Raw genomic sequence first — 26,891 nt, forward strand, 5'->3', positions numbered from 1 at the left:
AATTCAGTTCGATTGATGGTTTGAAGATCTTAATTCTCCAACATTCAGTTATTTCATGATGAGTCAAGAGAATTATGTTTCAGAAATTTTAGAAATGATGAGTAACCTTGGAAATATTATTTATGCCGGTAGCCTGTTCAAAAACATTCCAACAACTGGAGAAGTAGTTCCTAATATTTGATTGTATATATTTATTCAATTATTACAGTGTATATTGTAAAGTTTATTGATAGTTCCTAATATTTGATTGTATATATTAATTCAATTATTACATTGTATATTGTAAAGTTAATTGATTTATTTTGTAATTTATAAGAAAGAAATAAATGGAAAAAATGTGAAATAAATGGAATTTACAGGAGCATGTGTTGGAAATCTTATTTAAAATCGTTTTATGAAACTCATGTTACGATTGAATTGGACTATCTGTTAGATAGACCAGTATTGTGTCATGTACAAACAAATAAAATGGCAGAAGTCTACTCTTTTTAGTCCTCATGTTATCTTAGAAAAGCTTATTGTCATTGATATGAACCAATGAACAGAATCAATAAGTTACATCAATCTCTCGTAACAGCATTTTTGTAATTGTATTCCTCACACTTGCCTTTCACAAATTATTAATTTGAATATTATTCTTCATAAAAATTATTAAAAGATAATAAAATCATGCTCATTATGCTCACTTTCATCTACGATACTGTGAATATTCAATATTGTATTCAATGATCTGTAGTATCAACTGTGTAACGGAATTTGTTATGTAAGTGATGTCATTGAATAAAACTTGATTTGATTTTATATAAATTCAACCAACTGACTTCCCTTAGACTTTGATCCCAGACAACCAGACCTCAGGCGATTCTTCCGTCAAATCAAATTGCAAATTTACAATACTCACAATACTCTTTGAATTGATTCAAGTCGACGGTTTGGCATTTCTCTTGATGTTTAAATGTTTATATGTTCTTATGTTTATATGTTGTATAATGTAAGGGTATATATAAATGTACTGTAACTGTACTGTATATTGTAAATTGTGAGAATAAATTCAAAAACCTGAAGAACGTCTAAAATCGAACTTTTCTGTACGGTAGTTGAAATTTGATATTGAGCTTCTGACGCACTACTGGGAAATCTATGCCATCTGCTCTCATTTCTCTTTTCAGGTCCATTCTTCTGTTTTCTTTTCATCATTTTTTTAATGACCATGCGGAGTTAGGAAAAGACTCCATCATGTGAGGTCAACAGCTGCTAAGGAAAGAAAACAACATATATACTACCAAATAATATATACCAGGTAATAGATCTAGGAGCCTAGTAGATACTATAGATAGATAATAGTGGATCACAGAATAACCAGTCTATTAGACGGCTATTTTTATGCTGAAAATTTTTTTTAAAGTTCTATTTTCCTGAACCTACTGGTATTGCTGTTGAATAATGAAAATTACAGTGATTTTTTATGTCTACAGATTGCATAAATCCTTGAATGAATTGGAAATACATGAACCACAATACTCTACTAAAAGTGATACATTTTGCATCCAATTGAACGTATCAAATTAATGCCAAGTCAAATCAATGTCAACAATTTGATCAGAGAACTCAATTATTTTCTGATGCAAATCATTATTTCCAGTGATAACTTATTGTACTCATCGAACTCAAGTCATAAAAATATTTATGATTAAATTGCATTCTCCCATGAACTATACACATCCACAAAGAAGATATCTGGATATTAAATGATCAACTACGAATAATTATTCTCATTAGTTACAGCATTCAATACATTATTTATTATCAAATGGCAGAGTAAACAGATCGAACTACCCAGATTTTGTTTTTAGTTATTCAGGATAGAGTTCTAAAATCTGAAAAATCCTTGGAAATATACAGATATAAAGCATTGTTTTATTCCATCGCTGTGCTCTTGATTCACATAATACCATAGAGCTCGGTTCCTGGTTAAATTTTCTCAAGTCTCTCACTATTGATTCTATCTCTAGACTATGACAACATAATATCGTGATAGGAAGTATACAGAAAACTTATCTGAAGTTCACCTAGTAAGTATGGAAGATTATCTATCTTCTTTTTTGAATCAAATATTATTCATTGGGAAAGTGAAGTGGAAGAATTCTCAAATTGCATTTTCCATTTATAGAAATATTCACAATCATCTCAATATTGTTTATTTTTAAGTTCCTGAGAAATAGTGATTCAGGAACTTCATAACTGAACAGACTGAAATCATTTTTCCTGTATTCTGTCTCCTGTTTCTTATTCTTTTAGTCATAATTTCCCAACAGCTCTATTCTACTACATCTCGGTCGTGTGTTAATGGGAGGGATATAATTTTATATTCTTTTCAGTGAATCAACAATTATTTGATGAAACACCGCCGATTAACGTAGTTGCAGCACAATATTATATTATCGCTATTCAAATTGCATTCAATCTCTGTTCCCATTAATAAATTTTTCATACTTTCAAAAAAATATTGTCATTTAATGTAAATCAGTGTATAAGCCAGTATATATTGTAACATACATAAATAAAGAGCTCTAATCTAATCTATAGAATTCTTCTATTCTCAACCTTTCCTGTCACAAATTTCTCAATTTGACCTTACCACTGCAATAATAGCCTACTTACAATAATTTCTGCATGCATATTACAGAATTATTCAGTTAATCTCTATAAACATAACAGAAGACTGGGTCACAAGATTTGAACAATGTTTCCCAGAGGCAATTCACCGGCTCTCTTTCTAAGAAATGATTCACAGAGAATGTTCTTCAGAGGGGCAATTCACTTTCATTAATAAGAAGTAACTCGTGTTGTGATGATCGGTTCGTGCCAGCCTCAAAGCGCGCATAGATAGCAAGCAGTGAAAGAGGTGTGAACGAGTTGGTGGGCGTTAACTTACACTTCTACATATACAAGAAAGGCGAGTTCAAATTATTGTCTGCACCTTTCCTTTTCGAGAAACGACAATAATTTATTCCGACTTGTATATGATTATTGCTCGGGATAAATGATATTATCAGCGAATGTATCGTGTAAGCCTGGGCTATTTACGGTTCGGTTCGTTAGAGATATAATATAATGACAGACGCATCGGCGGCTGGAGAAATAACTGACTCTGTCTTCGTTTAGAGAGTGTGTCTTTGTCAGAGGCGGTCGGGCCAATTGTGTGCTGCGCCTGTCTTGGTCTCTAGAGGCGGAAAGGTGTGTTTTATATATGGATAAATTAATTACAGGCCGTAAACAATGTGTCAGCCGGCGTGAAAGGTGTGTGTGTTCGGCCGTAGTTCTGCTCTGACAGGGTGTAAATTAATTCCACCCGTAAAATATACAACTGAAAGGCCCGGCAATAAAATATTGCCATTATAAGTAATTAAACGTGCCAAGTCCTCGAGTAATACAATATCCGTATTATCTGGACGTGTATAATGTTCATAAATAAATACAGCCGCCCTGTAAAGTAGACAAGCCTCCGACTGCGCGGTCCGCTAACTCTGCTCTGCTCTTTACAGCCTCGTTCATCTCACAGCTCACAGCTCAGAGCCAGCCAGCGCTCACAATGAATGGCCCTTATTAATTTTGTTACAGCACAAGCTCAGCCAAGCCGCCAACATCGCCATCATAAATCCAACTACAACCACAACGAGTGTCTTATTTATTGGCAGCGTCTGATTCGATCGCACGATGAAGACGATTTAATTGTGAGCAGCTATAGAAGACATGCACCACCAATAAAACTTCAATTGGGGCTTTGCCCTGTAGCGTGGGCTACGTTGGGTGGTTTATGTTCTCTGAAAAAATACTTCTGATAAGTAATTAGTTGGCTTCTCGTTCCAAGATGAAGAACAAGATCGGGATACTGGAGAATAATTTAACCGAGCCATTATTGATAGGTTTATTGTATGTTACTAGAACTATACATCTTGAAATTTTAGGATAGGAAAATATAGAATGGAGCTATGAATGAGATTTCACAATTATTCTTGAAACGTGTGAGTGGTAATATCACCATCAATCAAGGTTTCATCCTCACCGTGGTTATTTTCATTTCTTCCACAGAAACCTATTGCGATTTTTTTGTCACATTAGATTGTTGATAAACGATACCAATCATGATATTTATATCACTTTTAGTCAACGAATTTCATATGTACCAGGTGCAGTAAGTCTATTTTTTCCTTATCTATTCGACCATCAGTGGCAATAATAATATCATTATTAGGCATGCAATTCAACTCAATCGTATTGAAGTGTAATTATACGAAGAGATTTTGAATAGGCCGACTATACGTCAATGGCATGAAGAATATGTTCAATTTTAATTTACTGATCCAGATAATCCCAAGTTTCTCGAAACAAATTGGTTGTTCATATTGTCACGGTGAGATTCGCCAAACAGCTTTGATAAGCAACTTTCTATACTAATAAGCTGAAAATGACGACTACCCACCTTTATTGGCTGTTGAAATAACAACAAAATCTATGATATATTCATTTATTAAGATCCAGATTCACAAACAGTTGTAAATGGTTTTCGAATAACCTATAACAGCATAATGAATGTTTGTTTACAATAAGGGTTAGTTTCTCGATGCAACTGAGCCGGCTACCTTATCAGTCAGCTGATAACCGGCATGTCTGTTTCTGGTTGTTGACTGCTTGCTTCGATTTTCAATTTTATTATATTGTTTATTGTACACTCTGACCTGCTGAAAAATCTGCTCATTGTTCCCCTATTTGTTTTTGCTTGTTTTCTCGTTTTTATTTGTAAAATTATTTATTTATTCTATATGGCACACCTGAGCACATTTTCTTCATTTGTAGCCATCCTATTGGTAGATTTGTTTTTCTGACCAGTGATTGGTCATTAACTGGTCATGTGACCTTTTCTTCCCCAAACCTAGCTTCCCAATTTCGGAGAAGAAGGAAGAAAGAGAGAGATTAACTGAGCACGCTAATGGAGAGTCGTTTGTAACTCCTATTTGTTATTTTTTGTCGTTTTAAATGTTTCATTGTTAAATTTATGTAAGAGTGCTAAATTCAATTAATGTAGAATTCCCGTAACGTTAGAATTTAATTTGATTGCCAAGTCTCAGTTAAAAAGGGTGTTATTATTAAAATCGCGAGCCAAATAATGAAGCCTAATATGATGCCATACAGCGTGACGAAAGGTGCCAGCCATGCAGTGAACAAATCTTCATGAGTGAGTGCGCGTATATTATGGGCCCATATTATGTGAGTGATTTATGATAATAATATTATTTCAAAATCTCTTCGACTCATTTTTCCATAGACAAACTGGTATATCGTTTGTAAAAATTCTGACGTTACACTGTCCAAACTTGAGTCGGGCAACCCTTGGGTGAAAGCACTACATGCTCATCCTTAATAAATTTATAAACTTGAAAGAACTCTTTAAAATTCGAATTATATTGTTTATGGGCTTAACCCTTCATTATCAAATTCATTTATTAATTATTGAACAAACAATATTCTTATATGATTTAGTAAATTTGAATAAATGTAACTTGTCATCACATGTTGTTCCTTAGTGACCCTGTGTTCGACCTTGCTCATAGCTTATTTATTTGCTAATATCATTTCCATTTCAGAGGTCAATAGTAACCCATCATCGAGTTACTTGATCCTGAGGAAATATAGTACAATTAATCCTTTGATTAATTGTCAGGAAAATAATCTAGTATACTCTAGACATTTTTCCTATTTCGTGTGACAAGGGTACTTCCCAAAACAGGAGTTAACCCTCGGATAAGTGCCGTCACCGGCAGGAGACTGGTATAACCATCACAATATCACCAAATTTCATTATAAACTCGAAGAGCCTTGTAATCTCCACCAAGTGCAGCAATTAGCTGAGTGTTTCAGTCTTCTCATCCCTGAACGTCTTGGAGATTCACATCCTCGAGAATAATTGCTGTTAATTATAATGATAGACCAGCAATGATGTTCCGATATTATTTACGATGTGACATAATTATGGAAAATTGTAGGCCAAAGACTATCCGACCATCCTTCAGAGAATAACTTTCAATCCAACTTTCGAATTCAGCTTCCATAATGGTTCTCAGTAACGTTTTTGAAAGCTTATGGATGGTCATCAGAGCAGTAGTTATGAGTCATTATTTTTCATGCCGTGTAATTTGTTTGATTCACCTCATTCGACTCACGCATCCGCCATTAGCATAGAAAAGAAGCCAATAGACTGCTATATAATTCTCTCAGGCCAAAATTAAGTCATAAAATTTAGTTTGGAAGCAAGTATTTATACGCAAACTGCTGCTGGCAACTGCCTGTTTAAGGACGAGAATTATTATCGGGCCCCCATGTCCATGAAAGGGTTCCGTGAGATTTCGATTATTAGCTGTGTACACGGAGCAAACAGACCTCGTTCTCCTAGTTTATGTCTTTCTACTTCATGTGCCACCAGACTGTTGTAACGGCATAATTCCTATAATGCTTCGTAATTATACCGAGACCATTAAGGAATGATTTACATCGTACAAGTGGGCTCTTTTCTGATGCTTCCACATACTTAGTGGTCAACGAATATAATAAAACTCAGAAGCTACATGCAAATGGGAGGAGTAAATTGAGTTTTATTACATAGTCGTAAAGAATATCTCGGCGCTTGGATCTTTAATTACGGCACTGATAAGGTGCAGCATTCAAAAATAATCGGCTGCTTATTATCATTACACCACAAAACTCTCTGTATAATAACCGACAATAACCTTCGAGCACGAAAAAGTGCAATTAAAATTAACAACCATATTTTACAAGTGTCTGTAAATTCTCGAAAGATCCGAAATGAAGATTTCATTTTTTCCAAAGGTTCAAGAAAAAGTACGTTAGGGAAAGTATAGTATAAGGATGATTTTCGTCTTAGCACAAATTAAATGGAGGTACTGAAGATTCAATTACGGAAAAGTTGTATAATGTATACCTGACACCAAAATACATAATCATTCAACCAACTTTTAGATGTCTGAATTAATTCACCTCGTAACCCTCGTTTGAGAAAACGTCTAGTACCTGTAGCCTACCTAGATTTGCAGTGGAACGACAATATGAACCAATAGAAAGTTTCTGAGTATTGATTTTCTTATCTCCATTGAAATTAACCAATTTATTAGAGCTCACAATATCAGAAGAAATTCAGTGCCAGCCTTCAAGTGGCCACATGAATAATGTATTTCTCACAAAACTCTAAACAACATTTTTTAAGTATAGGTTTTGTGTCACAATATTTGGAAAGATAAGATTGTGAGATAGCCGGCTGACCTCTATTTTATACAATATTATCCTATCAACACTGAAATAACAACAAATGGATTCACCAATGGCCACTTGGAAGTCCATGAATAAGAATCAGTATGCAGCATTCAAGGATGTTTTTAATAGTCAGAAATGTGGGAAGGAACACTACACTATAACTTCCACTAACTGTGGAACAGAACTCTACTGGGTGGTCTTCTATCTCTCTTAACGAATATACAGTACCTGTCTCCAATCTGCATTTAATATTAATACCAGCCTGCCTTTGATTGTTATTGAGTAGGCAAATCGAACTGTGAGGAGCGGCAAAGTTATTTCCTCAATAAAATTCATTTGTACATTTTTCTCCGAGACAACAGCAATAAAATGTTTTTCTTTATTGTGAACTCGCTTCAACGATAGGAAGCTTGTAAGCTTGTCCAAGAGGACAAATTTATTCAATTTCTATGGCTCATCGAATGTTAAACTTTTCTTTTAATTGACTAGCCATAAATTTACTCAAGAGACGATACTATTATTTTTTCTTAATTCTGTTTCTTCACCAGCCCTATTATATTGAAGTTTTTTTTTGTAATCTTGTCAATCAGGGTATCATTTTGATTTTCTTCTAGAAATCAATGAATTAATTTGCAATGTTACTAGTAGAAATGTACTAATGGATGCAAACATCTTTTAATTTCATCAAAGGTATTGAAACAATTTCGCCTATCAGAACGCAATAGTCTGCGAGTTTGTTGATATAGTCTCGTGAGTAGAAAATGAGTAAATTTCAGAAATTTTTAATAATGTTTATATATGTTTCTTCTTGTGACTTTTAAGTATGATATTCCAAGATTTTCACTTATAATGAAAATGATGAGCGTCCAATGTTGCATTTGAACTTAGAACTCAGAACTGTGGCAAGAACTGGATTGAATGAGGCATGGAATAGATGGATCTGGTGTGGAGTAAGGATTATTTATCCAACTGATTGAAATCTAAGAGGCCACGGCTGACTGAGTAGTGATGAAGAGACACATAGATATCAAGCAATTTAATCAAGTTTGAAAGGTTCAGCGATTGATGGCTGACATTTATTTACAATGAGTTGATGCTACGTTTCCAGATGACTGGTTGTTATTGTGGTCGGTGCAAATAGAGGAAGTACCTAGATTCTCAAGTGGATGGGAGCACCAGCGTTCCCATTCATACTTCATCTTGATTTATCCGGTAGTTAAGGCATCTTGCCTGACAATCTTAATAAGTGTTGTACTGGAAAGACTCAATAAGCCATTAGGAATGATTTATGGAGACGGTAGACAGTCTGAGCCAGTACATATCTGTCTGCCTGTCTGTCAGAATGCGATGAATGATAGCGCAGCACTCAGCACTCAGCAGTGAACCACCAGCGAGCGGAAGGCCTACCATACCAGTACCGACCTCTCTGCCACCGGATAATAAGAATGATCACTCACTTGCGCAATCAACCAAGAAAACACAGAAGAGGACGATGCCGCTCTTCTATCTTGAATAAAAAATTGACTGGCTGCAGTGACATCTTAACGGATGGTCTTTCAACCCAGATAGAACAGTGAAAAACGTTATTGTTTTTTTTAACGATGAAGATAATTGAACAAGAAGAATATTGATCTATTCATCTGTTGTTTCACTTGAGTCATTATAGGTGACAAATTATTTAATACGATAATCGTAATAGAAATTCTTATTTTCCAGTAAAAAACGAAATAATAATATAAATGGTTCTTTTTATCGGTGAAAATATTAAATGATAAATTTGAATTCCAGAAGATTTTATAGTTTTTTATTCGTTTTTCTGTCTTGAGTATTATTAATTTTGTTCTCTTAGTAATATATTATAATACTAGAGGACCACTAAAAAAAAAAACATGTTTCAGCAAAATATTAAAAATTGCATTCCATTGTATTTCTTCTATTCAAATCAAATCAAAATTTTTATTCACAATACAAACAATTGGGGGTCCTGCCAAACGCGAAGGTTTTTCGGCGGGTGCCCAGTTACAGAAAAAACGAGTTACAAAAGATAAATAAACTTGAACAAAATAAATATTACACTTCAAAGATCAAATATTGAAGAAAACAAATACAAATTGCAAAAATAAAAAAGAAATAATAAGAAATATACATCAGATTTTTATAGAGAATTAATAAAAAAAGGGAAAATTTTCTGCACATGATTTCTTTTGAACTTATTTATCATTTTCAGGTGAAACCTTCATTGACAAAAAACTCAGCAAACCGATCAGTACTCGAGTCTACTGAATGTGAACTTTAAAAAAAAGTGTTGACAGCAAAAACTAGTATTTTTATTTGCAAGATGAAGTCATTATTATGTCGACAGCGAGGGCAATAAAGCTGACATTTGTTGCTAATAACTATTAATAAGAATCGAGCAGTAAATGTCAGTGTGGACGATAGACGGTATCTAAGTGCAGAAAAACCGCGTGCAGACAATTATTATCGCTTTTAAATTCAATGCGGCTACGATTTCTAGAGCAGAATGAGTGAGGAAAATTTATTAATAGCCTTACAAGTTGTTGACCGTATATATCTGTTTGAGTTTGGAACGCGCAATCGCACACATACGCAGCCTCCATTAATCCTTGCTTTATTTGCTGGAACGCGTTCTATTCACTCAACAGTATGAATCTGTCGTTGGCCAGAAAAGAGCATGTTGAAAAACGGTTGGACAACGCAATTTAAAGGATGTTGTCAGCCGCGAGAATAATTCAGCAGCAATTTTTTAGCTCGCCTCGAATATAGTTGAGGCTGACCTTTGCGTTGTCGCCTTGTTGGGGCTGAGTGCTGCCGCTATTGTGGATTATTTACGGGCGGCTTCCGAGAGATTGGGTCTGGATGGCCAGACGACGTTACCTAATTGAGACCTGACGCGGTTCTGTCGGCTAAACACAAGTGCTTTTGCGAGCACGTACTGCTCAAGCCGCTCTCCGCTATTCCCTTTACAGTAGACGCGATAAAAAGTGCGAACTTCCATTACGCCTGTTTCTTCACTCGTCTCTAATGCAGTTTAGTGCACTGCGTATTGGTCAGACACCGTGTGTTGCATTCAATTGCAGCTTCCAACAATGAACCGACTAATCAGTGCTGGTCGATCTCAAACAGTCGCAATTACTAATCAGTTCAGTTGGCTCTCAAATAGTCACAACTAACTACTGGAATGAACTTGTAATGGGTACTCCAATGTGATCATGTGGTGCAATTATTAGGTACAGTATTAAGTTCAGGATTCAGCTTTGATTATTCCTCTTTCCAAATTCATCAATCTCCAATTGTGATGGGCCTAAATGAAAGTTTTCCTTGAATTCTTCTCTATCTTCATGCTTGAGAGTGTATTTTTAGATTATACTATGTAAATGTAAATGTTGATGTAGATGTAAATAATATAGTTCTCACTCGATATTTTTCATAAGTACCGGGATGAAAATGAAAATATAATGTCATCGCTCATCGGTAGAAAAATTTTCAATTTATCAATGTATACCGAAGTAATGAAATTTGAATGATGTGTAAGTAGTTCATAATGTCTTTGGTATTCGATACTCAATAAACAAGTCAATAACACTCTTACTTCAGTAAGCCCTCATTTTCATGCAGGATTTTTTTTAAAAGACATCTTTACAATGTGCTACGAATCAAATTCTGATGGGTAAATAAAAATCCCTACTTGAAAGAAATTTATAGGTTCAAGTGGAATAATAGGCTAATATCGCCAAATGCGATAACGTTTTTAAAAATTAGATAATATCAGGTATCATGGCTAAATTTATAACGGCCGAATAGAAATGGAAATAATATTGCTACTTATATAACATTATATAAAGTATTGAAAATTTGAGGTTAGGCGTGAAATATCTATCGATCGGCGACCTAATGATCGATTGGGTCGCATAACGTAGAATCAGCCAGACAACTTGGCAGAAATTTATTGTAACTGAATGGTATGCAACTAGAGGAACCAAAAAATGCACATGGCTAATAGTTGTAAAGTGATAAACAACCTATAATCTTTAGAAAATTATATTGCATGTAAAAAATGTACTAAAAAAGCCAGATAAAAATAATTTAATGTATTAAGGAAGTAGGAGGTTCGTAGGCGCATGTATACTATAACAAATTTGCATGAACCAATCAAATGGTAGTAATTGATGGGCGGTAATAGTGAGCCGATTCAAATATATTTGTATATATTTCTAAAAATGATAAGAGTTGGCCCGAAGGCAGATAAATTATCAGAGGTGTAACATAAGTAATAATTTAATAGATTGGCACGAACTATTTGAGCCTTGAATGGCGTAGTAACAAATTATTAAAATTTTTATGTAAATTTGCAAGTCGGAAATGAAAATTGTGAAAACTTGCCTACTTGCCTGCCAACCACTACCATGGAATGTCACCAAAATTTGCAGAGCACAATATCTTTTACTGTACCTTTTTAATGACTTAAAGTTGAATCAAATTATTAATTTTTCATAAGACTTTGTGATGCTATAGACTAGTAAAGCAAAAGTCATTTAAATATTTTTAATCCCTTGGAAGAGACGACTTCGGCCACCAACAATCCAGGACTACCAGGAGTTCGGATCGCCATCAGCAACTTATAGAAAATCCAGCACGTGAGTGAAAAATAGTTGAAATAATAATAGGGCGCCCTCAGTGCTTCGAATGAAATAAGAAATAAAAGCTAGCTCGTCGAAAAGGTTTTAAAAATTAAGAAATTAATAAAAATACTTGCGCAAGTCTTAAAATGGTATAAGAAATATTTTATTGAATAGTAACGAGTCAATTCATATATCAAAGGATACACCAATTAAAGGAATACTAAGTTCTAAGCTAATAATACAAATGTTCACATGATCATTGATTCTATAATGTAATTTGTGATAATATAATGTAGCTCTGGTTCATTAGATAAATTGATCTATCTATTTCCATCAGGTGCCGAATCTTGCACCCTGAGATATATATATATATATTTATATTTATATTTATTGAAACTATAGAAATTAATATATATTTAATTGTTGATTTGTCAATTTATCATGCTCTGATCTGGGAAGTTAATATAATATAAAGTAGGATTATCCAAATCGACAAGCAACAGCAAGTTGAGGTCAAAGCTACATGCAGATAAATGCATATGATCAATGAAGTGAAAGCACATGGTAAAGTTTAGTGCTATAGAACTAAAAAATAGTACTGATCTGTGATATTTTTATTTGATTTCGTTTCTTGTTTCATTGTATATTTGTTGCTTGTCACGTTATTTTTTATAGTTAAATAACGATTAGCCTCCTGCTTGGCATCAGTCGGTAGAGCATGAAATATTTTAATAATTATAAAAATTAGGTCGTGGTTTTTAATAGGATACAGTCTCATAAAAATCTTTATAGGCCCAGATATGAGCTTCCACAATAATTCTGATAATTCATTAAAAAATATATATATAGTACTTATCCTATAGTAATGAGGAATAAAAAATAAATTGCACACCATAAACAATTTGATACATATATTAACAAATATTGCAAAAAATAAATCAGAGCAAAAAATATTAAAATACTACATTTACTTGCGCAAGTATTTTTTACCAAATTCTTAATTTATAAGAAAACCCTTTCGACGATCTAGCTTTGATTCTTATTTAATTTCAAAGCACTGAGGGCGCCCTATCACTATTCCAATATTTTCCACTCACGTGTCGGAATTTTCTTATGAGCTGCTGATGTCCATCCAACTCCTGGTGGTCCTGGATTATTGTAGCCGGAGTCATCTCTTCCAAGGGGTTACAAAATTATTTAAAAATGACTTTTGCTTTATAAGAGCATCACAAAGTCTTATAAGGAATTTAGTAATTCAATTTAACTTTAAATTATTACAAGATATAGCAAGGTATTACGCTCTATAATTTTTAGTGACCTCTCATGGTGGCAGTTGGCAGGCGAGTGTGGTTCTCGTTTCTCAATCTTACAATTTTCATTTCCGATTCCTAAATTTGCATAAATTTGGGCCATATCCAAAACATAGACTATACAACAATTTTTTTATAAATTCTATTTATTTGTAGAAATATATACAAATATTTTTGAATCGGCTCACTATTGCCGCCTATCAATTGCCACTATTTGATTGGTGCATGCAAATTATCACCGTATTCATGCGCCCAGTAACCTCCTACTTCCTTAATACATTTAATTTTTTTTGGGGGGGGTTTTAAATATGCTCTTTACATGCTAAGTAATTTTTTATAGGTTATTATTTGTTTCATACATCACAATAATTAGCCACGTGAGACCTTTAGTTCCTCAAATTGCATACTGTTTTGCCACAATAAATTTCTGCCAAGGTGTTTGGTCAGATTCTACGTTGTATGGCTCGGTCGATCGTTAGGTCGCCGATCACTAAATGTTTATGCCTAACCTCAATTTTCAATATTTTATATAATATTATATATTAGCAAATTTTATTTCCATTCCTCTTAGGCTGTTGTACAGTTTAGCTAGGACGTCTGATATTATCTAATCTTTACGTTATCTCTTTGGCGATATTAGCCAATTACTTCACTTAGACCTATAAATATTTCAGCTAGGGATTTTTATTTATCTATCCAGATTAAAATATGTTACATGCTCTATATATTTTTTCTTTGATCTAATTTTGAGATTATTTGTTTAATATATGTATCAAATTTTTCATGGTGTGCCATTCATTTTATTCCTCAATATCATAGGATATAAATTATATTTATGTATATATATTTTTTATAAATTATCAGCATTATATTATTGCGAAAGCTCCTGTCTGAGCCTATTGAGATTTTAGTGAGATTATAGCCTAGAAAACCACGACCAGATTTTATAGTTATTAAGCTAACTCTCATGCTCTACCGATTGACGCCAAGCAAGAGGCTAAGCGTTATTCCACCAAAAGTGACAAATGTCACTGAGCTGAATGAAAGGAATAAAACATTGAGAATATTAGATAAAGAATTGATCGATATAAATAATCATTCTACTGTGCAATATATTATTCTCTCTCATTAGTTATATTTTTTAACAATTTTAAAATATTGATTCCTCTAGTAATTTCATCAGTCAATGTGAATCAATTTTTTCACTATGAGGAGGTATTTTTCCATCAATTATTATCAACTTTTATTACTGGCACCATATCAATGGAAACAACAGTCTGTGGTTGGGTATACTCCATGAACCAGTACATTTGTAAGTCGAAAAGTTGATGTCCGAATCAAGGTTGTTAGTGCTACAAACATAAAACCCCGGATACATCATCATTTACTTTGATAACTGTCTGAGGGTGGATTGTAGCGAGTGGAAAGAGGTATCTGATGCTTTCTGGAATGTTTTGAAAATTAGTTACCGGGTCTTTACGATCTGCTAACGTCGTTTTACGACGCACAGAGGAGAGAGTTGTCGTGTTAATATGCAATTATTAAAGAAGCGGAGCAGTGAGCGCGCTAGGCTGACACGACGTATCGGATAGTGTGTTGGGGAGGTCGGTGGCGTTAATTCAAAGTTACGGCAAAACCATATTAAATTGTCTTTGCTGCGGGTGTGTGAGTGTAGCTTCTTTCCGTGTGGTTCAAGATATGTGTGACAAGCGGCCATAACCCTCAGTAGACGAGCGTCGAAAAAAGTCGACCGCCAGCAAAATGCTCCAATGGATGAAGGGTCGTTACTGTAAATAAGCGACTACCCCGTTGCTCTCCGCAGTCCGCAACCCGCACCACACGAAACAGTTGGCACAATTTATGCAGATATCGGCCGTTCTGAAATATCACTGTAACCAGCCAATAACACGGCGAATAAATACGCGCTGTCCGGGCGTAAAGTGCACGCTTTGTGAGCTCCTTCGTCTCAGTTCCTGCAAACCGATTATTACTGTTTCTGTCGGAATATCTCCAATCTTCTACCTATAATTTTCAATATATATAAATTCTTCAATAGTTGAATAATTATCACAGGGTTTACTAGCATTCACTGTTGTGAGCTTTAAAATTTATAATTTGTATTTAATACTAATACATGGACTTCAAGTCAATTCCGAATTCTACAATTTAAAACCTGTTCGGTCTGCAGATTTAATAGGACATGCTTTGATCAATTAGCAAATAATAATTATTAAATTAATATTTAAAAAATAATCTCAGGGTTTTTAATGAGTCCGTGCCGTGCATGGAAGTAAGCTTCCTACATATATCAAATAAATTCATAAAACGTTCTTGTAAACTATATGATAATACTCAACACGTTGCAAATTTTCCTTGACTTAAATTAATTTATATAGCGCTTTGACTAATTCTCCAACTCTCAGGTAATATATCAAAGATATATTCATGGGAATTGATTACAAATTACGAACTCTTCAACAACACTGATTTCACAGATAATTTAACATTAATTACAAATATTTCACATTTAAAAGAGGGATAGGCTTGATAATTATAAAATTTAAAGTAAGAAAGAACACTAAACTCCATGTGCATCCTCTCAGCACGAGATCACAAGCCAGAAGAAAGTGGTTTTCAGAAAAATTTTATCTCTTCCTTGAATGATTTGTAAGCTTCTTTTTGATTGGCTTTCAACTTAGTAAACTCAATACAATTGGTTGCTTCAGAATCAGGGCTTCTTCAACTTCATAATAGAAAAAATAACTAAAAGTTTTTATATAAATATATGGAGTGATTGTCTTAAACTATTTTGATAAATAAATCGCGATATACATGTTAACAAACAATATACATTTAGTTTTTTATATGAGTTTTGTATACTCTTGATTTTCGTGCTTTTTTAGATTGTAATAAATATTCATACAGCAATAATAATTGTCCGTATTTCTATACATAAACCTTCCTTAATATATATAATACATCTTTTGTGAGTAAACTTTATAATTCACCTATACTGGTTGCTCGAACAATCAGCTGATTCGCTAGGTATTGAATCAAATAACTATCGATTTATTCTAGATCGATTGATTTATTTGAATGTGTAAACAAATAATTCTAACCTCAATGTACGTGCAAACTGTTATTTTTTATGATCTGCCAGTAATAAATAAGCCGCTTATAATTTTTAATTCTGCCATGGATTCTCATTAGTTGTTGAATCACAGTTATGCATGTTTTTCCTTATCATTTTAGATAATACGATTACTCTTTATTGCTAACAACATTCGATTTTATTTCAGTGGTTCCTCGACTAGGTTAACTTTCTTTCCCATTTTATAATTCTATTAAAATTCACCAGTTCATTCCAAAATATTTTGTGGTGCTAAAATGCCACGTGACAATATTTATACTGGACCATATAAAATTGCAGCCGCAACTGAATGTAACACAGTTCAGCTGTATGAAGAATGCAAACCAAATTTAACTTGGTGGGAAAATATCTCTAATCTCAAACCGTATTATCGAGACACTAAGAGATAAGGAAGTAAATAATAATATTATGATCAAGCTGTCGCTTGCCTCACCTTTCAAGTAATACATACCAAACGAACGCTAAACAATGCAATTATCCAGCAGACAAGTATCCACCTCGACCAGCAAAAGTAATGCCTGAAAACAAAGAAATAGAAAATTTAGAAGCCATCTATAACACCATCCTCACTCACAAACCAATAGAATACATATTATCCAAATTAAAAGCCAGCTTACCGTATGAATTAAAGACAACAAAATGGCGACAGTTGAGTAAACAGAAGCCAGTAATCGTTTGTACACTGTCACGAATCACCAAGTAGCCAATGCCTAATGAATCGCCCAAAATGGCTTACCCCAAAAGTTTGAGTGTCATAGAATGTGAATTATATGTAAAGATATTGTAAAAAGTACTCTATTATTATTATTAATGTGTAAATCAAAGGGAGAAAATAAATAAAATTATCTGCCAAATGATAAAACCGCATTGTTACCACCAAAGAATGTTAAGCCAAAATTTCATGTGATAATGACTAAGAAGTTCTTGTCAGTAAATTTACCAAAGATTAGCTATTAAAAATACTCATTGTGTAAACATAAAGCCCAAATTAATTAAGAGAGAGAAATCAAATGTACAAGCCACTGTTCCATATCGAGGGAAAAGAAATGTTATATTTTATAAGCCGGAGAATTATAGTGTTGTTAGGTTGGCAATGTTTTTGCACCAACGTTCAAATTTACTTCCAGCTGAGGGCGGAAGCGTTAATCGAAAAAGATGTTTATGTTGTGTATAGAGGAGGAGATGATTTATATTTATGTATATATATATATATATTCGAATTGAATTCATTTGTTATTATATTTATTTTTGAACTGTTACAAGAGACACAATTCTCATTAGATCTATTAACAGGCTTTGTAACATGTATGATTTCTGATCCAAAACCAACAGGATCATAAAACTATATTATACTCTCAAATTATCATTTTATATCAGAAATCAGAGGGCACATTATGTCACGTGGTATTTTAGCACCACAAAATATTTTTGAAAAGAACTATTGAACATTAATAGAATTATGAAATGGAAAAGGAAGATAACCTAGTCAAAGAACAACTCATTAAAATCAAATGTTGTTAGTGATAAAAGAGTAATCGTATTATCTAAAATGATAAGAAAAAACATGCATAATTGTGATTCAACAATAATGAGGATCCATTGGCAGAATTAAAAATTATAAAGCGGCTTATTTATTATTGGCAGATCATAAAAAAAAAGTTTGCATGTACATTTGAGGTTAGAATTATTTGTTTACACTTTTAAATGAATCAATCGATCTAAAATAAATCAATAGTTATTTGAATCAATACCTAATGAATCAGCTGATTGTTTGATCAACCAGTACAAGTTGAATTATAAAGTTTACTCACAAAAGATGTATTATATAATACTGAGGAAGATTTATGTGAATAAATAGGGACAACTATTATTGCTGCATAAATATTTATTACAATCTAAAAAAGTACAAAAATCAAGAGTATACAAAACTCATATAAAAAATTAAATATATGTTATTTATTCGCAAATTAGGGATTTTAGCAACTGCTCTTGCAAATATCAGAAGCACGTCGTTACAATATGAAAGAATTTTCTGTTAGTTTTCTCTAATGCATTGGATAATCTATGACTTTTTAAGAGTATTTCATCTTTGACACTGTATTTAAATTGTTTGGATTTGTTATCATGATAAGGTTTTCGTGAGGTTGCTGACCTTTCTAACCTCTGTTGTACAATGTGACAGATGTCTAGGTTAGGATGAGTTAAAGCATTCAACAGTGGGAAATCTATTAACTTTTCAATAAACATTTTATTTCTTTCTCCGAAAATAACCTCTACTGGTGTATATCCTGTGTTTTCATTGATACAATTGTTGAGACACTCTTCTAGGAATGGTAGATATCTAACCCAACTTTGATGTTTTTCAGAGCAATACACCCTCATGAATCGTGAGATTTCTGCCATACGGCGCTCTATGGGATTCGAGCTAGGAGAGTATGTGGAAGTTCGAGATATTTTTCTGTCAGCCAGGTCAAGTATTCTTTTGCATTGTTTGCTACAAAAATATGAAGCATTATCTGATAGAATGCGCTTAGGTTCTCCTACTTGTGGGTCCACTTATTCACTACACGTTTGCTAGGGTTTCTCCTGTTAGTTTACTGATGGGAAAGAACATGGTGTATTTTGAGAATGTGCATGTTAATACGAATATATATTTTTTTCCAAATTGTGCCAGGGGTAAAGGACCATAAATTTCTGCTGATACTAGCTCCAATGGGGCGGCCGGCAATATTGGTATCATTGCTCCCCTGATTTGATATTTTAGGTGCTTTGTTTTCTGACAAAGGTTGCATGCTCTTAATACTTTGGCTACTTTTTTATGTATACCTTTAAAATAACAGGCTTCTTTTAGGGTATTGTTTTTCTTACTCCAAAGTGACCAATTCTCTCATGGGTTTCTTTAATCACTTCCTCCACTATTTCCTTTGGTATAATGATTCGCCAGTTATAATTTTGTGGTGTGGTGCGGTGAAATAGAAATCCTCGGTATCGCGTGTACTGTTGTAGGTAGTTGGGTGGTTCAGACGATCCTTTTTCCAATAATTCTAAAATTTGGGATAGTTTGGGGTCTTCTTTTTGCGCGTTCTGAATTCTTCTGGGTGTCAGGGTATTTATGTAGACTTTAGGTTGAATATTTTCGGGGTATGATACGCTTTCATCCATTTCCATTGCGTAGCATTTCAGATTTGTGTCATTACAGTATATGGCATCTAGTTCTCCGGATAGAAAATCGGCTGTTTGGTCTTGTTTTCCTGGTAAGTGTGTGAGATCGAGATCAAACTCTGGTAGAGCGAGAAACCATCTTGACAGTCTGTTGTGGTTTAATTTAGCCATTTTAAAAAATGTGAGAGCTTTGTGGTCGGTGTTAATATAAATTTTGTTTCCCAACAGGAGTGTGCAATATTTTTTACAGACTTCTACTATACTTAATAATCTCATGAATTGAATTGCCTGTCACTAGTCTCATAGCAAGTCACTAGTTAGAAATCTCCTAGAATATGCCTCTGAGATCTGGAATCCATATTGCAATGGCCAAATTCTCATTCTGGAGCGTTTACAAAACAAATTTTTGAGATATATGTATTACAAGAAGTTTACTGTCTACTGTCCATTGATATCCCACTGATACGCTGAGGTGTATATTTGGAATTGAAACATTAAAATCAAGGAGGGATGTCAGATCCCTTACTTTCCTTTACAACTTACTTACAATGAAATAGATTCTGCTTATTTACTTTCCAAGCTTAATATCTACATATCATCCATAGCTTGTCATTCTTCATTTTCTTTTCTTGTAACACGCTCCAGAACAGAGAGTCATTATAACTCTCCAATCAATAGAATCCAAAGGCTTTTCAATCCCTTTCTGGGCGCCTAGACGTCTTTGTGTGCTCTCGTGGCAGATTCCGCAGCACTCTGATGGGCTTAATTTGGGATAGATATTTGTAGCCAGGTTTCCGTATGACATTTTTCTTTCTCTCTTTTTTATGACTCTTTTTTTCTTCTCATGCCCACATGATTCTTTGTTATTTCTGTATTGCATGGTTTGTACCCATGTAAGATATTTTAAGTGCATATTTCCCACCTCCCATATTTTATCTTGGAAAGTAGTTTCGACAATAGATAGGATAAGATAGATTCAGGATAGATGGGAATCCTAGCTATAAGATAGAATTTTTTTTTTTTTTTTAATAAAAAACACATATTTCTCTTGTTAAGATGCTTTTTTTTGTTATATAATTTATTTTGTTCTTATTTTATTTTACTCTTGTTTTATTCTCAGCTTGATGTTTATTTTAAATCTAATTTTTGAATGAAGAATGTTGTAATGTTCCAAGGAGACATATAAGGGTTCAACCTGTTGTCCCCATGTATGTATTTATGTAAATAAAAAAATAAATAAATAAATAATTCCTTTTCTGTAATCGAATAGTGTCTCTGTGCTGGATTTAGTGTTTTACTAAAAAAGACTAATACTTCTTTGTCTCCTTCCGCACTTTTCTGAAATATTTCAGCTCCTATGGCATAATCTGAGGCGTCCACATTTATGTAAAATGGTTGGTTCATATCCGGATGACTTAAGACAACTGTTTCAAGGAAAGCTTCTTTTAATTCTCGAAATATTTTTTCTTCTGCTTCTGTCCATTTCCATGCTTTATTGGGAGATAGTACGTGACCTAGTTGGGCAGTGTAGTGTGACATACGGCTGTTGGAACGTCTATAGAATTGAAGAAATCCAATGAATTTCTGTAGTTGCTTTCGGTTAGTAGGTGAAGGAAATTTTCTGATGGCTTCTAATTTACTGTTATCTTGGGAGATGCCGCCATGGGTGATGATATGTCCTAAATATTTAACTTGTTGTGCAAAAAACTCACATTTTGACAGTTTCAATTTGAGTCCACAATTGATGAGGCGACGAAATATTGTTTTCAGATGTTGGCAATGGTCCTGAATATTCGCTGAAGAAATAATTCCATCATCCACGTAGAGCGTACAGAAGTCCGTGACATCATCTCCTACAGCTTGACAAAGGCAACGAGAAATATGGCCATGGCGTTCCTCAGTCCAAAGGCTAGGCGGGTGAAGCGGTAATTTCTTCCATTGAATAAGAATATAGATATCTCTTGATTCTGCTGCTATCCTGAATTTGCAATAACCTGCGCTTAGGTCAACTGTGGAATACACATTTTTCCCGCTAAAGGTTTGAAGTACCTGTTCTATCTGGTCAGGGCCCTCATGATCATCTTCCAAAATGCTGTTAAGCGCTCGTGCGTCTAGACATAATCTCACAGTGCCGTCTTTCTTAGCAACACAAACAATTGGTAAGCTATAATGAGAGCTTGATGGTTCAATAATCCCCAATTCTAACATTCTATTTATTTCTGCTATAGCTGCCGGGCGGTATGTAAATGGGATTGGATAAGATTTCCGATAATATGCCTCATGAGGCTTGATGTTGAGTCGGCATTCAAAGTCTTTGGCTAGGCCGGGTTGTTCTGAGAAGACGTCTCTATTTTCAATGAAGACTTTCACAACACTGTTTTTTGTATCTAAATCCCACTCGGCACAACAGTTTATCTTATCCAATAGTCTTTCCAACATTTCTTCAGAGGAAATATCCTTATCAATCACACCGTCGTCTGTTGTCGTTAAACTCAACACTTCGAAATGTTCCATGGTTTCTTCGATTTCGTGAATGCCCCAAGTCCTAGGAACGCCTTCCATGTGGTATGCAAATTGTACAATCCGATTTTCTCCAGGATGACTTTTTAAACTAAGAGACTTAGTAATTTCGGTGGTGGTAAGTTCAGGGCTTGCATGGAATTTTAGTGTGCGGAAATTCAAACAGGTTCAAAAATATTGTAGGAAATCAGCGCCTATTATCATCTGGGGGCCTTTGACTGGTAACACTAGGAAAGTATATTCAAATATAACTCCTTCTATTTCCACTTCTGAGAGACATTGAGTGGTCACTCTTATTCTTCTGTCAGGATTAATACCGGGGATATATACATTAGTAAGGGGTAGTGTAGCTATTGCATGCTTATCTTTGATGTTAAGAAACGCATCATCTTGCAATAAACAGCATGTGAGCCATGTCAATCAGGGATTGTAGTTTATTCCCATACAACTTGCATTCGTTATGAGCTTGTAGCTGACTGTCTGGTGTCACGTCAGTATTGTCAGAATTTTCTAAGAGTGTTTCCCGTGGTCGTCCCGGAAAGTAGCGTTTATATGGAGAGGTTTAGTAGGTTCCTCTAATTTGGCAGATAATAATTATCCTTTACTTCTGGTGTCATTGGTCATGTAGTTTTAGAAGCACTTATTTCTTTATTTGGTGGTGGGTTATTTGCATGTTGATTTTGGGTTGTTTTTGTTGTATGTGCTACTGTGTAAGATGTATTTGTTCTGCTATGATTTTGATGTGTTTCACCTTGACTCTTGTGACCTCCATCTCGCTTATATTATTCCCATTTAAACAATCTCTGCCATCATAATATGCTCCTTATCTTGTTGTTTACCATTGTAATATTGGGATCTATTTCGGGATTATTTTCAAATGATTGACCTCTGTTATTATTTTCAGTGTATTTTGTATATCGAGTGTTTGCTCTGGCATTGACATTTGATTCTCACCATTATAATTTCTTCTTCTGATTTATTGTTATTATGCTGAAGAGAATGATTGGGATTTCCTGTGTGATCGTTTACCTGACTTGATTCAGAAGTAACGGATTGGATACAATGTAAATGTTCTATCAGTTCTTTACAACTGGAAATAGGAGATACTGCTAGTGTCATGCGAACACGGAAAGGAAGCTTTTTGGATAGTATATTAGCTAGTGATGAATCAGCTAAAGATTAGCCACAAATTCTGTATAAGAATGTCCGCCTCTATTATCATATGTGCATGATATAATCTCTGATAGTGCGTCCATCTGTTTACGTTTGCTCCAATATTGCTGCAGGAACTGGGAGAGGAAGTCCTCCGGCTATTAATATCTCGCATCCGGCTCTGGAAGAACATCAACGGCTCGCCGAGTAATAGACTGGACAGTTGGAAACGCCATACTAACCAAGAGGTGGGTATCAATTCCTGAATGGCTCTTATCTGATCTACAAATGGTCTGGGTTGCATGTGACGGTAGGAGTTATCAAATTTTCCAAGATTATGGAAAAGTTGAGTACCATTTATTAATTCAGTCAGCAAATAATGCGTTCGACTGACTGGGATATTTTCCATGCATGTCTCTATTCTGGAGACTCGCTCTTCATTTGCGGTCCATTTATCATTCATAGTTTTCCTATTCTCATTCACTTTGTCATACAATTCGGTTAGCTTCAACTGTTGTCTGCCTATGGTATTCTCCAACATGCCGTATCTCTCTCTTGATTTAGTCCCCTCCTCCGTTAAGCTTGCTATACATGTCTGCACGTTACTCTGTTCTTTGACTATTTTTACTATTTTATTATTATTTTCTTCCACCTTTGACTCTATCTCACCTTTATTTTCTAACACTTTTTCCATGATGGTTCCCATGATAGTGGTACCTAACTCTTTACCCAATATGCCCACCTGTTTTCCGACTTCCTGGGGTACCTCATCCAATCGCTCATTTACTTGACAAGTGACTTCATCCATACGGGTTTCTAACTCTTTGATGACTGTAGATTGCATGCCTACTTTGATATCTATCATACTTCTCACTTCCTCTTTAAGCTAGAAAATTTTTCATTCATAGTTTGGACATCTTGTCTGACCGTTTTGATATCTTTTTGGAGGATTTTGGTATTTTCTTCCACTTTATCCTGGATTACTTTTATATCTTCTTGTATTTTTTTAGCTTGCCCCTCTAAGGCTTGACTGAGCAAGAGTTTAAATTCGTTTATGGAATCATTTGCCATGAGATTGGTAGCATAACCGACTGAAGAGTCTAATGTGGTGTTTCGCTTTTCTAGGTTGGCGGTGGCGGATGGCAGTTGACTGGCCACATCGGATGGCGATTGGGTGGCGGCATTCTCTGCTCCCTCGGCGATGCTTGGAGCGATCTGCGGAGACGCCAGCACCATGTTGGACGCCCTCACTCCTTCCTCTCCGCCAGCTGGCCTCTCATCGGCATTTATCACATCGACGACATTATCGATCCCAGTAGAAGACAATTGGGCCAGGTTTTGCGGGTCGAAATCGATGGAGCATACGCTGCCTCCCTCTCTCTCCCGTGGGGTCTCCGCTGCATTGTCCTGGTGTTGTTGATCGGTCGGTGTCATGGTCGTAGGGTTTTGGGGATGGTCACTAAAGTAGGAAATTTGTGAGTTAGCTGGCGACTGGTTCATGGTGACAATATTATGGAATACTTCAAACCAGTTGCCAAGTGTACTACCAAATTGCAGGAATATTAAAATGGACGTACTGATGGTGCCTATTTTGGATAAGATTGTGTGGTGTTAAAAGTTTCAAGTGTCATGTACATGTATTACGCAAAGACCTTCTTAGTGATACAGGTATGAATGCCAACATGGATAAATTATATTAATATAGTTCTTAAAATTTTAGGTAGGGTCTTATCTTCCTTGAAATTAACAGTAACCTTATATTTAAAACAACCTATAACCCTGGTCAGCATACAATATTTAGATTCAAAGACCAAGATCAAAATTTTGCTATAGAATTTTATGGAGATTTCCATCCAATTTTTACTCTATTATTGAGAATGATGTTATCAAACTCGTGTGATACAGTTTGTCTGTATTTATGCTGCTTGAAAATTTCAACTTGAAGAGCAACTCAATTATTTTAGCCAGAAACTTACAATAGATCATCAGATATATCTTGTTGAATCGACTTCAGATTATACTTCTTGTGGCTTTCAGTTTTATTAATAATTCTCTTTAGCATTGACAGTAAGGTTGAGTAGGTAAGCTTTTCATCATGCCTCACGCTTGTGGTGCCATTTTTATGTGATGTGGTAAATTGTAAATCCTTCATAGATGATATGGTATTCTTGATGTTTATAAGGGCGGTTGCTAAAGTCCCTATTTTGCGAATAAATTCACAAAAAATTAAGGCTGTCCAGCTCGCAAAATTGCTGGGTTCAAACCATAGCTCTAGCTCAGTGGTAGATACATGAATTTTCCAAATATAATTAATCACCATAAGGTTCAATGACTGGTGATTAATAATTCTTGCCGCTGCTTCTATGAAGTTCTTGAAGAATACCAATAAGGAAATCAGAAGGATAGTTGATGACTGATTATCAGTAACCATGTACACAATAGAGATAATAAAGACCAACTATGGTTTTTTCTAGTTGATCCTTAAAACGCTTGTCATGAATACAGGTATTCACTAATTTATCCTTCAGAAATTCCTGAGAACTTACAACACCAGTTCTTGAAGCTCTCTGGATCCTTATATGATATAACTGGAACCTTATTAATATAATTATCAATATATTTTTTCTGTCAGACTTGTATGACTATCATCAAAGGATGATAAGTACTGAATGCTCTTAATAAGATCGATATTAATTGATTCAATAATTTTATATGCTGCCGAATATTTTTTCTTGGTACTAAGACAGCTCAAACTGTATATCACGAGATGAATGGATAAAATAAACTTCTATAATTTTGTATGCTGACATAAAACACAAAATATATTCCCATAAAGCAATATATATAGAATATTCTTATATCTCTATTTTCAATGTATATAAATTCTTCAATAGTTAAATAATTATCACAGGGTTTACTAGCATTCACTGTTGTGAGCTTTAAAATTTATAAATTTGTATTTAATACTAATACATGGACTTCAAGTCAATTCTGAATTCTACAATTTAAAACCTGTTCGGTCTGCAGATTTAATAGGACATGCTTTGATCAATTAGCAAATAATAATTATTAAATTAATATTTAAAAAATAATCTCAGGGTTTTTAATGATCCATGCCGTGCATGGAAGTAAGTTTCCTACATATATCAAATAAATTCATAAAACGTTCTTGTAACTATATGATAATACTCAACACGTTGCGAATTTTCCTTGACTTAAATTAATTATATAGCGCTTTGACTAATTAATAAGGCCTCTAATAAAAGGCCTTTATAAAACGAGCTCGTTTGATCTAACACTCACATTAATGATGTTCTTGACGGTCTCGTAGAATTATTATTTATTTCCAATAATTAATTATGCAGGTCCTTTTCGTCTCAGCTGGGCTCGTGTGTGGTCCAGATTTCTTATAGTTTTCTTTCTGTTTACAGATATATTTATGGGAATTGATTACAATTACGAACTCTTCAACAACACTGAGTTCACAGATAAATAAATATTAATTACAAATAGTTCACATTTAAAAAAGGGATTGGCTTGATAATTTTTAAAATTAAAAGGAAGAAAGAACCCTAATTTCCATGTGCATCCTTTCAGAATGAGATCACAAGCCAGAAGAAAGTGGTTTTT

At 34.3% G+C, this 26,891-nt stretch overlaps 1 protein-coding gene across 1 annotated transcript; it reads left to right on the plus strand.

Moving 5' to 3' along the window:
* Positions 1–22,094: 22,094 nt before the first annotated feature.
* Positions 22,095–25,261, plus strand: LOC120353718. Its single transcript, XM_039438554.1, has 3 exons — positions 22,095–22,154; positions 23,396–23,509; positions 24,387–25,261. Exons 1-3 carry the CDS (start codon positions 22,095–22,097, stop codon positions 24,738–24,740), a joined length of 528 nt encoding a protein of 175 aa, XP_039294488.1. The 3' UTR covers positions 24,741–25,261.
* Positions 25,262–26,891: the final 1,630 nt, after the last annotated feature.

The sequence above is a fragment of the Nilaparvata lugens genome, chromosome 1 (assembly GCF_014356525.2).
Source record: "Nilaparvata lugens isolate BPH chromosome 1, ASM1435652v1, whole genome shotgun sequence".
Taxonomy (NCBI): domain Eukaryota; kingdom Metazoa; phylum Arthropoda; class Insecta; order Hemiptera; family Delphacidae; genus Nilaparvata; species Nilaparvata lugens.

Excerpts from the sequence above, each read along its gene's own strand:
- LOC120353718 (XM_039438554.1), top strand. The coding sequence starts at position 22,095 with ATGTTCCATGGTTTCTTCGATTTCGTGAATGCCCCAAGTCCTAGGAAC. Across the intron at positions 22,155-23,395 it reads CTAGGAACGCCTTCCATGTG|GAACTGGGAGAGGAAGTCCT; the intron begins GTATGCAAATTG and ends ATATTGCTGCAG. Across the intron at positions 23,510-24,386 it reads AACGCCATACTAACCAAGAG|GTTGGCGGTGGCGGATGGCA; the intron begins GTGGGTATCAAT and ends TCGCTTTTCTAG.